Source organism: Passer montanus, unplaced genomic scaffold, assembly GCF_014805655.1.
Source record: "Passer montanus isolate IOZ18808 unplaced genomic scaffold, ASM1480565v1 scaffold15, whole genome shotgun sequence".
NCBI classification, from domain to species: domain Eukaryota; kingdom Metazoa; phylum Chordata; class Aves; order Passeriformes; family Passeridae; genus Passer; species Passer montanus.
This window is the reverse complement of record NW_024362051.1, coordinates 3759160-3780019: the sequence shown is the minus strand read 5'-3', so window position 1 is coordinate 3780019 and position 20860 is coordinate 3759160. Positions and strand designations below refer to the sequence as shown.

The 20860-nt window shown below is 36.8% G+C and overlaps 1 protein-coding gene across 4 annotated transcripts in view; it reads right to left on the bottom strand.

Annotated features, from left to right (window-relative positions):
• The window catches only part of GABRB2 (gamma-aminobutyric acid type A receptor subunit beta2), a 138161-nt gene that overhangs the window by 4557 nt on the left and 112744 nt on the right, over positions 1-20860 (bottom strand). For 3 of the 4 annotated variants that reach the window (XM_039701378.1, XM_039701379.1, XM_039701382.1), the window contains 4 exons: positions 18982-19119; positions 17619-17771; positions 14250-14494; positions 548-598 (listed from right to left, as the gene is read on the bottom strand). In XM_039701378.1, the coding sequence (XP_039557312.1) occupies positions 548-598; positions 14250-14494; positions 17619-17771; positions 18982-19119 (587 nt within the window). The remainder of the gene's footprint in view (positions 1-547; positions 599-14249; positions 14495-17618; positions 17772-18981; positions 19120-20860) is intronic. The other variant, XM_039701381.1, reaches the window with a different exon arrangement.

Here is a 20860-nt window from a genome sequence, read left to right as displayed (position 1 = left end):
AGGAAGGAAGGAAGGAAGGAAGGAAGGAAGGAAGGAAGGAAGGAAGAGGTTCCCTGTCAATTTGGAGAGAGCTGGGATTGTTTTTTCCACCAAGCAGATTTGCCCAACTCTAAATAAACATGCTTTTGTAACCAAGTGACACCTGAGATAGAATGACAGTGAACTACATTTACTGTAAACAGCACCACCCATTCAAAAGGATCCCAAAGCGCTTTACAAGCATTAGAAAGAAGAACCACTTCACTTCCCAGTGAAGCACAATCACCTCTGAGGTGAAATGTGGTGACTGACAGTGCAGAACAACACACTTTATTTTAGTCGAGGAAATGGAGAATGTTGTAGCCAATTAAAACTATGGGGTGGGTGAGTGGTGGTGGGGAATGTTGGGTAAGCAGAACAGTTACATAAATTGGTATTTGGCCAGGTGCTTGAGGTTGAGATGACCACACTATAAAAAAGTGCCATGGGATCTTTAATGACCATAACCGGTCAAGACCTAAATTTTACGCCTCTGAGGATAAAAACATTAGAAAACAATGAAAGATACCTTTGTTGAATACATTTCTGGACAATGATATGTGCCAATTATTCTTCTGTCCTGTAAGTTAATAAAATCAAGACCAGTTTCCTTAGAGATAAGGCAGCTATTATCTTTCATTTAAAATTAAAGCACTGTAGTATAATAGTAGGACAAGTAATTAAAATATATAGGGACCTCTAAGCCAACAATTATCATAGGTACATTCTGGCTTCAGAGGTGCTATTACTGCCTTGCTGTGCTCCTCAAGGTAACATAATGTTGTGATGTAAATGTATTTTTTCCAGTTGGTCATTTGACCAAGGAAGATATGATGATATGAAAACAATTATTAAAATTATTCTTGGGGAAAGTAAGTGTAAAAGTGGTTTCAAAAGGAGGTGGAGGAAGGTTAAAAAGATCTCTTGGTGCTGAAGGATTGTTCAACCATAGAACTAGACTCTTTATGGTGAACAGGAGAGTTCAAACTTAATGGAGAAATTCCCAGGACAAGAAAGGAAGGGAGGATGAAGATGAAGTAAAAGCAGCAGCAAGTACTATGGAAATAAAAGGTGAAGGCAGAAGTGGAGGAGTAATGACCAGAGTTAAGCAACCGTGCAAGACACTGGGGTTTTTATAAATCAATCTTAAATGTGAACGACAAAATAGATGATGCAAATGATTCATTTATAGGTCCAGGACAAATGGAAGAAAAGCTGACTCTGGAGCCTTGAAAGTTGCCATGACTTTTTTTGATGGTCTCAAACAAAGGGAATACAGAGGAAAGCATAGAATTGTTACCATGATATATTCTTCCTGATACCTAGAAACTCCAAAATGATGGCTTTCTTGAGGAATTCCTCTTACAATAATGCATTAGCAACTGTTAAATACAAGAAAATTACAACTCCCACACACATTCATTAGGAATCCTCCAAGGATGACCAGACCTCTGAAATTATTATCTTTCAGTAAATCAGTTCCTTGGTGATTATGGTCTGCTGCTCTGCCAAACACAGCTTTATAGAACAGGAGAAATTTATACTGATGAATTGAAAAGATACAACATTGACACTTCTCCTTTCTCATACACTGTTCATTTTCACCTGTAACCTTCAACTACAGGCAGGAACTGATGGCTCATTTTATGGTAGAGTGGCTCAGAAACTGTGTATAAAATAGACAGTAGGGATGGAATTCCTGATAGAAAAACTCTGAAACAAAACAGTTGCAAATTGAAAACTTACTTTTTGTTAAGTGGAGCTGCCAGTAGATTAAAACAAAATCTGGTGAGGTAAACTATGGAGTCTAAACTGGTACCCAGTCTACTATAAATATTAAACCCTCAAATTTAGTAGCTATATGTCCTGTGAAGTGACATTCCAAAGAAATGAAGACAGAAATAAAGATCCCTTTCTTAATGAAGGCTTACATTACATGTCTAGATATACAATTTAATTTGTTATAGATGAAAACCTTACTATCTACAGCACAGTTTCCCACCTCTTAAAAGCTGAGGTTTGCTTGGAAAACCAGTAACATTCCACTCCTGACTAGTCACAGGGGCTCTAGCAAGATCAGATGAAGGTGTGACATGCACTTTACCTGTAATAGGGATCTTCCACCTCATCAGCAAGGTCTGACTCATGGAATGGGAACCACTGAGCTCTGGGGATAGCCCTGACTGCACAGGCAATGTGTGGGAGGGAGAGAGCTCTGTGTAAGCTGCTGCACTAATTGTTTTTTCATCACTCTGGATGAAAAAACAAGTAATGAATATCAAAGGGCACCTGCCTAAAGCTATAGGGGTATTTTTGACATGATAAGCCAGTCTGCTGAGATAAAGCTGTGGAAACTTATAAGACACAAATGCTAATATTTCAAAATATCTATATGTGAAACAATGTCTTTAACAATGTAACAAACCCTGCATTTCCATTGTCTGTCCAAAACACAGTTTACTGCCTGTATTGCAGTTACTGTATATGAAACCAGGCTAGCATGCATTGTTGTACACCGAAAATTTGGGTCAGGCTGTAAAGAGTACAGTTAGAGGACAGTAATGGGGTAGACTTATCATTTCAGGTTGCTTCACACGGTTTCAGATCACAAAATTGAGAGAAACTCTGCAAATTACAGAAGGATTTTCTTCAGATTCTTGACCTTTCAAAGACTAAAAATTTAAGCACACCCTGCCCCTGCAAGAAACCTGTTAAGAGTTAAAAAAAAGAGGGGTTGAGGAAAAAATATAAGATCTGAACAAGGAGCCTTAACATTGCTCTAAATAATTGTAAATCAATTTCTAGACATCCATTTGTTCCTTCTGATATATGTGACTTCTTGATCGTTATCTTTAGTAACGCATCAATAACTTAGGTGCAAGTATTGCAGGATTCTGGAGGAATGGTTGAAAATATAACTTCCTGTTAGTATGCATTACTTAAAAATGGGATTCTGTATTTAAGGCACTGAAGAATGAGAGCCCAGATGAAATGTGAGAGGCTATCAAATCTTTGATTTGATGGCATTTGAAAAAACCCATGAAATATGAACTTGTTCAAACCTCTGCACAGAACCCAATAAGCTTGACGTTTATATCAACGTCTTCTCAAATACAATTTTCAGCAACAATTTTTTACTACTGAGACATTTAGGAGGAAGCACAGGAAGGTGATCAGCAACAGAATATTTCTTGGGTAGCAATTAACAACAGCTTAAATCCTACTGTTTCACAAAACCAAGGTGTTGGGCAGGCAAGATTCTTAGTAATACTACTCTGATGAAGTAATTTGTTATTTCTTTTTAAAAATATCATCCCATTTATGAGTATACAATTAATTTTCTTGAAGATAATATAAATGAAGAATACATCAGCAAGAACCTGCATCTTAAGCTGCTCACTTCCATCTGTGACAAAGAAAATAAAATTTTCATCGAGCCTATATGACAATAATAAGTCTCCCATTATGGTGTCATACAAAATACAATTTAGCAGATCTATCTAGCATCAAGATTCTACTACAGAAACAGAACAAAATTGGTTATATAAGAGTGTCATGAAAGATGAAAAAATGTATCAAACACATGATTATCCCCACAACTTGCAAAATTTCTTGGGTATAATTCGGATATAGTTATGGTTTTGAAATATGAACTAGATGGTAAAAATAAGGTTGTTAAGCTGCTCCTCTAGAACAGCTTCAGTAAAATATACTAAAGATGTTATTTTTCTTGTTTGAAGCCAAATATAATGTGCAAAGAACTACACAGCACATCCTTGTCATGAGAGTGGGTGGACTGAATGGCAGTCTACCAGTTTCATCCGTCTGACCATGATGTCTCACTTGTCAACAGATTCAGGCTTGTGGTTTTGGGGAACACATAATTCTTGGGCCCAGGCCAAAGACAAACATGTTCAGAGACAGCAAGAGGTCCAAAGATAAAACTCTGGGGAGAAACTGCAACAAAACTAAAAGAAAATTCCCAAGATCTTTCTATGGAAAAATCACTGAGAAGATTTTGTTACAAAGAAAAGAAAGATGAATCTCTAACATTGTATAATGAACGTCCAAATTAAAAAAGATCCAGAAAAGTATTTAATATGATCAGTTCATTGCTGATTTAGAAGCCTGAAACAGAGACAGTTCCACAGCTATAGATACTGCAAGGCTCAAAGGATTAAAATAAAAAGGCTTCTGCTTTAAAATTATGAAAAAAAACAAACAACAAAACAAAACAAACAAACCCAAAGCTGACTAAATTAAAATGCTCCTGCCCAATTTACTTGTGCACCAATAATCTGGGTTTTTTGGGGAGAATCTAATATTTTGTCACTCATTTCAAAATGAGCAACAAGAATGAAGAAACTTTCTTGTCAAGATATGATTAACAATTTAAAATCTGTTTCTAAACAAATTTCTGTATATGCAAAATATATACCATATTATGTATAATTTAAAAATTGTATTATACTTTGTTTTTGTGCATGCATTAATTCTAGGGAAAATAAAAACTAGATTATAGTTTTCTTCATGACGTGGTATCTTTTTGTGTCTGTACATTTCAAACTTGAGTTCAGTTAGTTAAACATATTACACTTTGAATACTTATAAAATACATGGATAGAAAGTGGTCCAAAAAAACCCCATTACATGAAAAAAAATCATATTTATTTAGGCTCTGTGACCTTTACTGTTGCATCCTTCAGGTCACAAGTGTTAAGTTTCTGACAACCACATTGCCAGAACACGGAGCTGGTTTTGAGAACATGAGCAAGGACAGGTATGGAGAACTTTTTGCACACAGCTGTAAGATGCACTAAATTTAGGGACAAGCCTTGACAATTTTTTACATGATAAGAAAACTATATTCAATTCTCTTCTTAAAAGAGGAATGGAGACATAAAAATGAAAAAGGACATAGAAACCATGTTGTAATACAACCTTTTATCATTGCAGAAGTATTCTTAAAATTAGTTTCTAAGTAGTAAAAAAGATATATTCACATATAGACATATATTGTCTCTACATACACATATTTGAGTTTAGGCATAATCCTACCAACCTACTTACCTAGTGTTTTCCTAAGTTACACAAAACTAACACCTGGTGTCTATCTTCCTCCATATGCAGAATTCTGGGAAAGCAGTGGAACCCAAAAGAATTTGTAACTAAGTGAATTTACCATGAAACATAGGTTTTCATAGGCCAGCTTGACTGTTTCACTACAGTTGACAGATGCGTAAGCAACACAAATCCTAACATGCTTTAAAAAAGAAAAAAGTATTAAATTTCCATGTGTCTAAATGGACGCCTCTAAATGCATTTAAATGGATGGAGTCTTTAGAATGTTTTCATATAAATAGGCTGACAGTCACTATAACAACATTATAATAATATTTTTATCACTTAGTGACATCCAAGTGTACATTATCCACTGATCTCAAAATTCATAAGCACAACCAGGTTACCTTCTCTAGCACATACTATTGCAGTCACATATTATGTTTTGGATAGAAATTTGCCAGCTCCTGGCTGCTGAATTAAGCCTTGACAAACTCTTTAGAGCTGATGTGTTTCAGGAAACCAATTCACCAAATTTCCCTAGCCAGACACACCTTCTGGAATGCAGCTACATACATTTCTTCTACTTCACTGTACATAACATTTTTTTGTGTCTTATTTCTTCACATCTTGATCTAATGTCTTAAACTGCACTAAGGGATTTTTTTATGAACTAAAAATTGTGTTCTGCTCAGGGTCACTGGCTGTAGATGCAGTATAAAAGCAAAAGGGAGAATGTACTTTAAACAAGTGCACAGGCACTGGTATTACATTAATTAAATATGGCATTCAAAGGAGTGCAACTGGAGAAAAAAAGCCTCACGCAGTTGACTTGACCTTTATTCAGATGTCATGTGGAATACCAGCACAGATCATGGAAAATCACCTTCTGACTGCTTCTGCAAAGTGCTGTGAGCAAAATCTGGAACTTCCTCGAATTTCACTCCCATCCAAGCTTTGGTTTGCTAAAACATCAAGAGGCTGCCAGACACCCTGTGCATTGCTGACTATTTCATAGGCAAGTTGTTCTCTGAGAATGCATGAATAGAAATTTAGGAGAAAGGCTAAGCTTTTATAATCCATGCCTACTTTGTTACATGTCCTTCAATAAACTGCTGTTTATTGAAGAATACCTTCTGATCCTGGATCAACAATGAGTCCTCATGCAGCTTTACCTGTACTGCAAACAAAAGGAAAGCTCTCCTTAGAGAGAAAGAAAGAGGATGAATTCTTTCACTGACATTAGCTCCAGCAATACAGAGCAGTAAGGATTTGAGACCAAAATTTTAAGAGCTTCATGTTGCCTTAGTGTTTTAATATCCTGTTGAGTTTATTAACCAACTCTGTGCATATAACCAGTTCAAAAATCCTCTTTTTACCAAAAGCTTTTATATCTTGTAAACATGTTATATGTGCTTACTCCTATTTTATACTAGAAGTACCTCTAGTCCATAGGGTACTGACTGGTTTTAGGTACCTTTGCAATAGTTTCTTCTCCCTGAAGATGCATTGTAAGATTTCTTCAGATAGAAATGAACAAATATTGCTATGAACTGAAAAGGCCAGCAGCAAGCCAGCAGTAAACCAGTGGGGAAATAAAGGCATTAGCCAAGCCTAATTGTTTTGGAGCATTGCTCTGGAGCAAGGTCTATTATCTCGGGTCCACAGCCCTGCTAATGCATCTTCACACCACAGCCTGAAAATTGAAGAGAGTGACCTTGTCTGTTTGCAGTGCACTGAAAGCCATCACAAGCTGCAAAAAGCCACAGGTACAGATCAGAGCATTCTCTTTGGCTCAGGTTAACACACTCCTTCATCTAATTCACCCCTCCTTTTCTAGAGACATCTATGGATATGACAGATTAAAAAAAAATACAAGGCTCTTCCAGTTATTCTCTAGTAAAGTCGTGAAAAGAAGTTTGGAAGCTGTCATGGGAAATGTCAGGTAGCATATCAGCACCTGAACTGACTGTGCCGTTTCCAAGTGTGCTGCTGTAACAGAGGACATCTCTGGCACAATGGACTAGAAAGTTCTGTCTCCCTGCTCCAAGAGCTCCCATACATTAGACAGTGAATCTGAAAGCAGGCATCTGGGGAAGGGGGATGCTGTGGGAGCCCCATTTCCTTGCTAGATTACACATCTGACAATCCATCCTTAGCCTCCCAGTTGCATACTTGAAATAATTAGGTGTGATCACTTGTGAAACAGGTGATTGCATGCTCTTATTTCTCTCAAAGCTCTGATAATGCAATGGAGTTCCCTTGGAGTGAAAGATGAGGAAAATTGCTTAACTAGTCCAGCTAAACTCGGTCAGACTCCTTTCCTTAGTCAAAAAAGCTGTAGGGAAAAAAAAACGCAGCTGAGACAATTTGAAGGGGGACAAAGTTACCAAGTGTTTCTGAGGGCAGGTTAAGTTTCTATTTGTCATTGGCTTGCCATCTCATGTCTTTTAGCAGCCCTGTGCTAATCCAGATATAACAGCACTGGGCCAGGAGGGCAATGAATTGCAAAGATACCTGTGTTTGTTTAAACCTTCTTAGCTTCCTAAGCTTCCTTCGTTAATTTTTTGAGAACACTTATATTGTATTCAAATGTATTAAGATATGTTTAAAATCATTGTCATTCTGACATTCCATGTTATTGGTACCCAAATTTTGAATGGAAAAATGCCATTAGTCGGACAGCTTCCCTTGTTCATGATTTGCACTACGAGCAGCAAGGCACTGTCCCTTTCAGGTGTGCTGACTGAATATCTTATGTAATAGAAAGAGGTCTGAGTAAAGAATTGCTCATTGTTTTAAAAATATACTCAGTATATTTAAAAAGGAACCTTATCTAAACATGCAGAGGTTAGCAATGTCACTTCACATTTATTTACAGAAAATGACTGAATAAATCTGCATAAACAGCTTTACAAAGCATTGCATAATACGCTGACATTTTTCCCCTCTTTCCCAGAGGGAAATTGCTGTGTTACTGCTCACAATAACAGAGTAAGATTGTAAAATTAAAGGCAGTTTTATTTACGTGACTTATGTTATCATGTACTTCAGGTATATTGTCTGTGCATTGGAGCATTCTCTGTGCTTTAAGCTAAGTTGGAAGCATATAGACTTTGATCATTACTGCAACTGCATCCAATCTAAAACCACATTTAGTGATGTATTTACATGTATTTTACATTATGCAAAATATAATGCTGCTTCTGTGAAGTGGCAAATCAAGTTATTTGAAAGAACATAGCTAAGAAATTCTATATAAGGAATGTTAATTTGCTAGATGATTTAACTATAAAGAAAAAAAAATTAGAAATAACATAAACACTACCTGAATGACATATAGGTAAGAATTAGAAGGACTAGAAATGGAAGAAAGGTGCACTAAATCATTATATGGTAATGCCTGTGCAAGGTTTGATACCTGAGTTGAAAAAAAGAAGTATCATATCCTGTTTGTAGGTAATGTCCTAGTGAGACAACAACAGTGATACTGAAGAACAGACTGACCAGGACCTCCTTCAAGAGACAGATCCGTAGCTCTTCCTCTAATGAAAATCTTCCTGTAGGAAGTGCTCCCAATACTCGCAGTGAGTATCATCTCTGCTGCCTCTGATGCTGTGGAAGAGCACAGAGCTGCCTTTCCATGGGAATCACCTCTTGTCAAACATACAGATGGCAAGAAGCACTTTACAGAGGAAGGAGTCAGCCTTTCATTTACCATGGTCTTTAAAGTGACAGTCCTGGTTTTACCACTCTAACGGAGGTTTTCTGATCTATCCAGAATAACAATATAGATTTAATTGATATTTAAAGGCATTTTCACCCTACTTATGCCTCAGGAGTAGTCAATTAATGTACATAGTAGTTTGAATCAAATGAATCAGATGAGCAACTGTAGAAAAAGCAGCAGCAGGATCCAATAGACAAATCAGCAGCTTATGCAGCTGGCTGACAGGAAATTTAGTAACACAGGAAAACATGGAAAATATAGAACTTGGCAGGTGATCAGACAGCAAATGTCTACAAGATATCAGACTCATCACAATGGTCAGCATCAGCAAATGCATCTAAATCAGAGTTCCAAGATGGAAACATCCAAGGTAAAATTATTAGAAACAACAAATTAGGAGTACATTTAAAAATTAACCAAAAATAACTTGGCTCCAAGATTCTGGAAAAAAAATTTAAGGGGAATAAGTCAGCTCTGAGAGAGCACCAAGAAATTAATTATCTGAGCTGTCATAACAGAAATGAAACTTATTAAAATGGCTGGGGGGGTCTGCCTAAGAAATCATTTGCAGCTGAACCAGGCTCTACACTGGAATTGTGGTTAGGTGAATCATCTTCTTGGAGACAAAGCCAAACTTCACAGGGAGAAAACCTGAAGAGTTTTGTGACAGTAGCTTGTTTTCCTCCCCTAACCCCCTTCCATCTTAAAAGGAAACAAGAAAAAAAAATTACAATGAAAAGAAAAACAGGGTCATAGATGCTTCTAGACCAAATCTTTCTAGATCATTTGTATAAGGAGATATGATTTATGGATTTCAGTAAAGCCTTTGGTACATTATCTTAAAATAGAAGGGATAACATGTTCCAGATGCATGTGCAATTACCCACAGGAAGACAGGTGCCTCTTTTTGGGAAGTCAGAGGCTGGAATTTGGCCCCATATTTTAATATATCTTAATCATCTTGAAGAAGCACAGACAATATTAGCATAAAGATTCATGAAATGCAAAGGACCAAAAGGACATGGATGACCATCAACATTCTTAAATACAAAAGCTCACAGAATAAAAAGACATAACAATGGCTTACTGTATATATACCATACTTTATGACAAACCTCAAGCAGACATAGAACACTCTCAGTGTACCTATTCTTATGTACACTTGCAGTACTATGCCAATCACAACAGAAGAAAATGAGAAACTTGAGACTACCAAGGCAAGAAAGGCATTGGAGACAAAAGATGAAAAACTTGAAAAGAGAGGTGAGGAAATTATGTGAATTCTGTCTCAAATAAATTAAATTATGTCTAAAGTAAGAAGGAAAGCAGTGATTTACCTACAAGCAGCAATATGATTGTTTACAGGAAGAACAACTAGTCTTGACAAGGCAAAAGATGATGAGTTGGACTAAGGGAACAAACTGCTAAGAAGTAGCTTGAGAAGTTTCAAGAGTAAAACGATGATACTCTGAGCCATCTTTATCTGAACTCACTGCAAAGAAAATCAAGCAAGTCCTATATGATTTAACAAGTCTGTGGCAATGTATCTGCTGGTAACTGAGCCTGAATCTGCCTGAGCTTTATGTTTTTTAAATTTCTACATGATTTTATAACTCAGGTTTCAGTATCCAAGAATCAAATCATGATATAGGCCCAATTCCTTCCCTACCTTTCCATTACCGTAAAGAGGATCAACAATCTTTGAAAAGGGAGTATATCTTATGTGATGACTCAGACTAGATATATGGAAGAACTTTTTTTAAATGGGATGAAACAGTGGAAGAGGTTGCTCAGAGAGGTGGTGCATACCCCCTCCCTGCAAACAGGGATCCAAGGTCACATTGGATGCTGCCCTGAGCAACCTGATCTAGCTGAAGATGGCCCTGCTCATTAAAATGAGGTTGGAGTAGGTGACCTTTAAAGGTCCCTTCCGACTCAAACTATTCCATGATTTAAAAAAGAAAGACAGAACAAACCCCAAACTATCAGATTTTGCATATGATATGAATATATTGTGAAATTTAAAGAAAGATTTGGTCACAGTTTCATCTGGAATAGCCCTGGGGAAGCTCTGCAGCCAGCCTGATGGAGTTCACTCAAATGGAAAAAGAGGACACCTGAGTCACCAAATCTCCAAGAGATTGCAATGGATTCAGCAGACGCCACAGTCATGGAAAAAAAGCTTCCACTGCACACTGTGTTTTAGGCTCCCTAGTATCTTCTGAAAAACACCAAGCAAAAATAGAGAGATTACCAGTGCCCTTGTCCACACTGGGATCTGTCCATGGAAGAGAATTCAACAGCATAAAGGGAGCATGAATTAACTTCTCCTTTGATTTTGCAACCAGCTGTGGATGAGAGGACCAGTCAGCACTTCCCCTCTCACCACATTCTGTTGATTGAAAGTTTTACGAGATTGTTACCAAACAAGAGTGTTGGAATTGCAAGGAAACTATTACAGATTTGCTGGTATATAAAGTATAAGCAAAGATGCTGTGTTACAAACAGCAGTTGCAATAACTATTTATCTACCTCTTTTAGAGTGTCAATGCTGAATGCAGCAACAGAAGTCTTGTGTAGAAGTTTTCATCCTTATATTTTGAGGTTTATTGCTCATGGCATCAATCTTCTCTTGCGTAGTATCTGAGTCTTATGAATTCATAATATTGCACATAATGGTTCAAGAGGAATCTTGTGATATCACAACACTTATACCTTGTAAAATCAGTCCTTCACTACTGGAGCCTAGTTAAAGATCAAGTTTTTGTGTGATCCCATTTCTAAAGTACGTTGGTTTTTATGAAAAACTGTTTTTGAACTAATTTCAGCAGTTCAGACCCCTTTTTGATCCTTATAAATGAAAATAATTACATAATATTTGTCTCCCATTAATAGATAAAATATTCAGGTCCATTAAATATTAATATGTTTTCTTGCTGCTGGTCAAACAACAAGAACAGCTGTCAGCTCCTTTCCTTCTCCCCAGAGCAGTCTGTGCAGTAGGACAAGTTCTCTGATCCTCTCCTATTTGATTCCCTGTCTATTGCTCAAAGGATTGCAAACCTGATTACCAGATCAGAGTGGATCTGGATACCAGAGCAGAACTGCCACAGACTGCTAACCATGGTGGCCTAGAACATTAACTGAAAGGCTCACTATGAAAAAAAAAAAAAAAGTAAAATTGTTCCTTGTGTTCCACAGTATACATTGTGTCAATCCCCTAGAACATTAACTGAAAGGCTCACTATGAAAAAAAAAAAAAAGTAAAATTGTTCCACAGTATACCTTGTGTCAATCTTGTAAGCTGGTAAAGTTCAACAGTTATTGAAATTAATTTACTCTACCTAGTGGATTGGATTAACACACCAGTTAGTGCTTTCAAATTCTGCTTCATGATCAGCAATTTGCCACTGGGCTTTGGCTATTCTGTTATACAGCTGAAAGGTCTATTGTATGAACAGGAATGTTGGAAGCACAAGTGAAGCAAAGTGTACAAAAATATACCTCAGGTATGGACTTTAAATTTCCATTGATGTTAGAGGAAAGACTTCAGGTAAATGCAGATCTAGTCTTACAAAATTACTTACAGGGTAGAATATAGCATTTTTAAAAGTGAAATTTAATTTTAAAAAAGAAAAAAACCTTAACAATTTAAATAAAATCTCACGGATTTTTTTCATTGCTGAAAAATCACCAATAGAAATAAAAACATGTTACAGTGTCTTCATAAATTTTATAATGCTAAAAGATGGTATATGGTAACATAACATCAACATTAAACTCATCATTATGATTATGCTTTCATTCATTAAAATATATCCCACTCCAATCAAAAAGAAAAAAAAAAAAGGATGAGATCTGAACCATGGTGATATAACTTTCCTTCTTAAAAGACTATAAACTATAACCTATAAAACTATTTTGTTTTTGGAATAAAAAGTTCTTCAGTCAGCAGACCCACTTTGTGTGTAGAGGTTCTGAACAAACATTAGAAATTTCACTACTAGAGCTGTATGAAACTTAAGTTTCCAACTGACAAATAATTCCTTGGTGGTTTTTTTTTTTGGTGGTTTTTGTTTTGTTTTTTCTCATTGCTGAAAAATCACCAATAGAAATAAAAACATGTTACAGTGTCTTCATAAATTTTATAATGCTAAAAGATGGTATATGGTAACATAACATCAACATTAAACTCATCATTATGATTATGCTTTCATTCATTAAAATATATCCCACTCCAATCAAAAAGAAAAAAAAAAAGGATGAGATCTGAACCATGGTGATATAACTTTCCTTCTTAAAAGACTATAAACTATAACCTATAAAACTATTTTGTTTTTGGAATAAAAAGTTCTTCAGTCAGCAGACCCACTTTGTGTGTAGAGGTTCTGAACAAACATTAGAAATTTCACTACTAGAGCTGTATGAAACTTAAGTTTCCAACTGACAGACAATTCCTTGGTGGTTTTTTTTTGGTGTTTTTTTTTTGTTTTGTTTTGTTTTTTCTTTTTTTTTTTTTTTAAGATTCTGACTTTGATTTTTTCTCCTTGGATTATCAAAGAGCTTCCCCTGACAAAAAAAAAAAAAAAAAAAAATAAAAAAAATCCCACAACCCTCTCACCCCCTCCATCCAAAAACCCCCAAAGATAATTCAATCTTATTTAACTTTCCAATTCTGCATGTGTGTGAAAGTTTATACATTTTAGACTGAGAACATTTTTGCTTTCAGCACAGATTTGCCACTGTGTGAAATTCATCCCAAAATGGTCAAAGTGATAAATTACAAGTGCTTTATGATAAGTGCCTCATTTTCATTAAGCATAATGGATACTTTTCCCAGAAGTGTGTATCTTGGCAAATACCTTTTCTGCCTCAATTCTCCATCCCTAGGGGGCCACTTTAAATTCAAAATTAAGTACACAGCACATTGATGGTTTATTTCTGAGAAGTTCCTCATTTAGTCAATAGTATCCTGGCCCATTAGACATTGAAAATATGCAAACTTCTCAAACTTTAAACACTTCTGTGGCAAATATTTCTTATCCAGCTCATCTGAAAGATTTATGAAAGCAGTTCAAATTTAGATTTTAGTTCCAATGTTCCATACAGCTCTTCCTAGAATATACAGCCATCATTTTGGATTTATTCCTTTGGAAACAGGTTGTACATATTCAAGTCTACATTCTGACTAAGAAAACATCTCTCAGTAAAGCTTCACTGACTGCATGCTTTAGAAACAAGTCATTCAGCTTTCCGGGCTGGAGGGCAGCATTCATTGCTGAGGTGGCAAAGCACACTGCTCTGCAGAGCTAAGACAAGGTCATAATAATTCCACTCCCCTCATTTTCTACAAGAAATCATATTTTAAAGCACTGTCTGACAGAAGTAAGAGCCTGTCTTCCTGGGAAAATGCTAAAAATTTATCCTCATTACAGTTTACCTTATTGACATCCATTCGCAACTTCTCATTGTTGGCACTGGCAGCTTTTTCTGCTGCTTTCTTTTGACGCTGAGGTCCCCTGCCAAAGAAGATGTAGTTGACCAATGCATACTCCAGTAGAGCCATGAAAACGAAGACAAAACATCCCATAAGGTACATATCAATGGCTTTCACATATGGAATTTTGGGAAGAGTCTCTCGAAGATGGGTGTTAATTGTTGTCATTGTGAGCACAGTTGTAATTCCTGGAAAAAAGAATTGAGAAGTCTAGTGATTGAAATAATTTTATTTTCTAGAATAATAATTTATACTATTCAAATGCTGTATTTGAAAAATATGTTTTTTCACCCTGGTGGGAAAAAAGATATCTCTAACCTCTTTTCATATTAACAGAATCCTGGAAAGGTTTGGGTTGGAAGGGATCTTCAAAACCATCTAGTACCATGGGCAGGGAACCTTCTACTATGAGCAACCAGGTTTTTCATAACCCCATCCACCCTGGCATTGAATGTTTCCAGGAACAGGGATACCCCAACTCCAGACAACATGATCCACTTTCTCACTACACTCACAGTGAATATTTTCTTTCCAAGATCTAAGCTAAATCCTCAGCTGTCAGTTTAAAGGCATTCCCCTTTGTCCCAAGTCCCTCTCCAACTTTCTTGGACCCCTTTTAGGCTCTCAAAGCCTCTCTGACACTTCTCCAGCCTGTTAAGGCCCCTCTGGATGGCATCTCTTCTTTCCAGCATGCGGACAGCACCACACAGCTCAGGAACTTGCCGAGGATGGCCTCAATCCCATTGTCCACATTGCTGACTGAGATGTTAAGCAACACCAATACCAACACAGACCCCTAAGGACACTTTTCACTGGTCTCCACTTGGACATCAAACTGTTGACTGCAACTACTTAGGTGCAACCATTCTGCCAATTCCTTATCCATTGAGTGGTCCATCCAAAAAAATCCATGACTCTTCAGTTTAGAGAGAAGGATCTCATGCATAACAGTGTCAGGTGCTTTGCACAAGCCCAGGTAGATGACATCAGTTGCTCTTCCCTCATTCCACCAGTGCTGGGACCTGATGGCCACAGACTCTGTCAGGCACAGCTTGCCCTTAGTGAAGCCAGGCTGGCTCTCATCAATCACCTCCTTGGTTTCCATGTGCCTTAGCATAGCTTCCAGGAGGATCTACTCCATGATCTTGACAGGCACCAATGTGAGACTGACAGTTCTGTAGTTCCTCAAGTCTTCTTTTTTCCCCCTCCTCTTAAAAATGGGGCTTTGCTTCCATTTCTCCAGTCAGTGAAACTTCACCAGACTGCCATGGCTTCTCAAGTATGATGGATAGAGTTTTAGCCAATTCATTTCCCAGTTCCCTCAGGCCCTGTGGATGCATCTCATCAGGTCCCATGGGCTTTGGGCTTGGGATTGCCACGTTCCTTAGATGGTCTCCAACAAGATCCCTTAAGCAGATGGTTCTTCATTCTCCCAGTCCCAGCCTTTGCCTTCTGCAGCTTGGGCAATGTGTCTGGAGCACGTGTCCATGAGAGCAAGGCATTAAAAAGGTGTTCAGTACCTCAGTCATCTCCAAATCCTGGCTATCCAGGCCTCCTGTTTCCTTTCAGAGAGGACTCCCATTTTCCCTCATCGTCTTTTAGCACCAATGAACCTATACAGAAGCTTTTCTTGTTGCCTTTGATGTCCCTGGACAGATTTAGTTCTGTCTTAGGGCTTTAGCTTCCCTAACCTGATCCTTGGCTGCTCACATTTTTTTTTGTGTATTTCTCACAGGCTATCTGACCTTGCCACCACCCTCTGTAGGTTTCATTTATGTGTTTGAATTTTTTCAGGAACATCTTGTTCTGTCCTTATCTTGGACTTGGATCTCTTGCATAGCATAAAAATCACTACACCTGTAATAAAGTGAGTTCAGTCAAGCAAACAGTAGTTGGATTCTATAAGTATATTTTTAACCAGATAAACTGCAACCTCCTGTAATGAGTCTCAGTTAAAAATTACAGGCTACAGTTGCTTTATCTTGCTTTCCTCCAGCATTTTCAGAATGTCTGCAGTCTGAAATTCTTAAGGCAAAATGCTACATAGAAAAGTCTGGTAAAACTCGGATGTATTTTATAACATTAAAATGCCAAATTTTCAATGGCATCTTTTAAGGGAGTTTACTTATTTTAGCTATACAAGAGCTGTACTGGCAGGAATCAGTCTGATTTTGACAAAATTTGGCAATAGATATACTTATTTTTGGAATTATGATGAGGGGCACAGAATAAACAGATACACATAGGACTAGTGATGAGATATACAAATACTCTAGAGATTAATTAGGGAAACAGTTTTGCTTTTGGAACGTAAGGTAACAGCAAGGAAAAAAAAATCAGACACAATAATTTAGGTTGAAAAAGACCTTTAAGTACATTGAATGCAACCTTTAACTCAGCACTGCCACATCCTCCACTAAACCATGTCCCCAGGCACCAAATCTTCAAACCTTTTACATCCCTTCATGGATGGTAACTCCACCACTTCCCTCTGCCAAGGCTGGAAACTTTTTGGTAAAGCAATTTCTCCTAGGATCTAATCTAAACCTCCCCTGGCATAACTCGAGGCCATTTCCTCTTGTCTTTTCACTTGTAAGAAGAGACCAACCCCCAGCTGGCTGCACCCTCCTCCCAGGGAGTTTTAGGGCCCAGAAGGTCCCCCCTGAGCCTCCTTTTCTCCAGGCTGAGCTCCCCCAGCTGCTCCTCCTCAGTCCTGTGCTCCAGACCCTTCCCCAGCTCTGCTGCCCTTCTCTGGCTCATCCCAGCCCCTCCATGTCTGTCTTGAAGTGAGGAGCCAGGAGCTGGATTTGAGGCACAGCCTCGTCCCTCAATGTAAGGACAAGTGAGCTATACAAATCTAGTAAAACTTTATTTAATTCCTGAAAGGAAAAGCAATTTATAATCTATAACACAATGCTGTGTTATAGATTATAAGTGTGTAAGCAATTTATAATCTATAACACAATGCTGGAAGTGTGATCTGGACTGCTATGGGCAAATGCAGGCTAAGTGCATTCTTTTCAGAGAAAAAAACAAGCAGCAAAAGAAGAACAGAATATGTTGAGACAATTAGGCTAATTTTGATTACAATTATTATAAAGTTAGCTGATTCAGACATGAAATCACTTTAATTTTTATTTAAATTCTGATGTTTTAAATGCTGATGCAAATAATACAAAGCTTAACAAGCCAGACATAAAAAGATCTAACACATATATTTTTTATTTTCAAATCATGCACTATCCACTCAGCCAGAAGCTAGAAAAACCATTCAGCTAATGCACACTGCATGAGATGTGTAAAAATGCCTACCTAAAGCAACTCTTGCAGCTGAAGCATCATAATTAATCCAGAAGGAAACCCAGGACAGGATAGTGATCAGAATAGAAGGCATGTAGGTCTGCAGAATGAAGTAACCAATGTTTCTCTTAAGTTTAAAGCTGAGAGACAGCCTTGGGTAGGCACCTAAAAGAGAATATTTGGTATGGCCATAATTTATTTGTATAAAGCCTGAAAACATTTTTCTTTTCTGTCATTTTTGTTTTATTTTTTCATTCAATGTAGAGTACACTCAGAGCTGAAAGATCCAGGATATTCAGGGCAGAATTTCTAGTAAGAATTGGGATTAAATAATCTTTTATGCTAAGGGTACAAAGATGCTCTAGTTGCTTATCTGCTGGTAATCATAACATTCAACAATCAAAAGCCAAAATACACATCAGAGCAACAAAGCACAGAAATTCCTCTTCCCTGACAAACTGTGATATGCCAGCTTCAGTGTGACCCTGATCCTAAAGTTCTCTCCAGGAAATGCAACACTCCTCTTTTGTCACTGGACACCAGAAATATTGTAGCATTTTTTATGTGTAACATGTGTTAATATGGGTGCCTAGAAATCATTCTTTAAGTACCATTTCTGCTTGATTTTGAAGAATTTGGGAGGTACAATCCTTTTGTAGTCATTCCAAAAATATTTTGTACCCATATCTGGACAGTGAGTTTTGAAGATATTTTTTTAAACACACCTAATGGGGTTCTCAAGTAGGTAGAAAACATCTCCTAGTAACAGCCCAATCCAACTCTTGCCTCTCTTGAACAATTTAATGTCATTGAAATATGTTCATTTTGGTTTTGTTTTTTTTTTTTTAATTTTTTTTTTTATCTCATGAAATGCAATCTGATTTTCTGTTCCTTCTCAGAAAGCATCTTTTCAGCCCTCAGAAAGTCATACACTTGCTAGAATAGGATAAACTGAAAATCCTGGAACAAGCATTTTAAAGATTTTATGTTGAAGACAAAATAATTAGTCTAATACATCCCCAACTTAGCAAAAGGAACACTAAAAATACAGTGAAAAGGTTAATAAATATCCTACATGCTGGGTTGGTTTTATGGCACAGAGGTGTGGCTTTATCAGTTTTCATAGGTAAACAGAAAATAATCTGGCATGTTAAGGCTCATTTGATGAGCCTTAACATGCCAGATTACAGATGTTAATGAATGGTGCCTTATGCACTTTGGAAGCTGTAACAGAAACCTCTGCTTTCCAAATTCACAGCTGCTGCTCTATTTTATTCCTGTTTCTAAAAGTTTTGCTCCTCAACTGCACACTAAGAATTAATCCAGTTTTAAAAGTCTTTAAAAGAATTCCCCTTTTAAGTTCCCCTCCACAAACCTGTAGAGAAAACAACATTCTTGGTGATAAGCTTGTAGTCCACAATGGAGAACTGTGGCAGCTCGATCTTTGTCACTCCTGTGACTGCATTATCACCCCCACGCCAGTAAAACTCAATGTCATCTGTTGTATAGCCATCTATAAAAACAGGAATAAACAAGTGAGATATAAATCTCTTCTGACATCATGGGGAACAGTTCATTTACTCAAAACATATAAAACATATTTCTAAAATTAAGCCATTTGTAAACATACAGACACAGGTCATTCCAAATATAACTTCAAAAGGCAATCCTAGGTGCATTTTAATATTTGTTGGCTTTGTTTTTCTTTTTTTTTTGAAGATACATTACATGAATGTATTAACAAAACAGACCTTTAAAACCAAATTAAGACTACACACATCCCATCTCTGTACATCAGCTTAAGGTAACTTCTGATCCCAAGGCTGGATAAAACAGCACAAGTTTGCTGTAATTTCTGTCCCTGAGCTGAAACATCAGCACTGGCAATGTTTAGTTTTTAGTTGTAAAACAGCATAATTCTTTTTCTAAAATGTCTTGAAGGCAGTAAAAGACAGGCACATTCAGTAAGGCTTGTAGGAGGCCTCATAGGAAGGAACTATAGCAGATGCAACCACCCATCAGTGGCAAAAAAACACCCACAAGAAATCAACCACAGAAAATAAAATTCCCACCACCCAACAAAACACCCCAGAACACAGCACATGTTCACACAGTGATAAAACATATCCATGGAAAAGGAATCTGGGTTTCCAAATGGCACCTGAGCCAAGTTCCATGCTCCAGAGTTGGTGTACAGAAATGATTGTGAGACATCAGAAATAAATCTATTGCAAAACCAGGAAATACAATATTCATTAATGTTTCATTATGCATTAATCTAAAGATTTTTGTAATTGAAACTAAAACACAGAATAATAACCATGACTCTTTTGCAAATTGAGATAATAAATATATAAAACACCTTGATTTTAACTCCTTATCCACAGACTAAGGACAAAATTGAACACTAAATACCATTTTAGAGTGCTCAAATACCACTGAATTTCAGGGAATAATGCATAGAATCTGTAAAATTGCTCCTGTGCATCATCAATTTTTGATAGTCCAAGCAGAATCCAGGTATACATCATTAGCAGAAGGCAAGCAAGTTTGAAGACATGAACCAAATAATCTGTAAAAACACTGAATCAACTATAAAAATCTATCTAATACATACAATTTTTAAAAGTATTTTGGCAGATATATTTCTATAGTATGTTGATAGCAATTCCAGAGTTTTGCATAAGAGACTCTTTTACTTTCCTGGTCACAAGGCTGTCTTCAGAAAAGAGGCAGACAGTTTACTTATGTTTCCCTGCCTAGCAACTGCATATTTGTCAAGTCTTTCTCTAGGCTTTCAGAGAGACAAAATAAAATCTAAAATAAAATAAAGTCTAAAATAAAGCAAAGATGAATAATTACATTGGCTGATGTTGAGATATAAAAGCAACTTACTGCACTTCATGTTATGAAAAATATGAAACAATACCCTTAGAGAGTTTAGGAAGGTTGGTATTACTGTTTTGGGAGAATCTATGTGATATTGTCAAGTTTTGCTGATATTCTGACATCAACCCTGCCCTCCAATGACAAGTTCCACGTTCTAATACCATTTACTGAACTTGGATTAATCAAGGTAATATATTTAATTCTGAGGTTACAAAATTGTTAAATTTCACATCTAATTAATTAGTATTTTATTTTTATTTTGTTTATTAAAAAAACAAACAAACAAACAAACAAAACCAAACCCAAATGCCAAAATAAGTTTCAGCGGGAAAAAGCCCACTTTTCTATGTGAGAAAACAAAATTT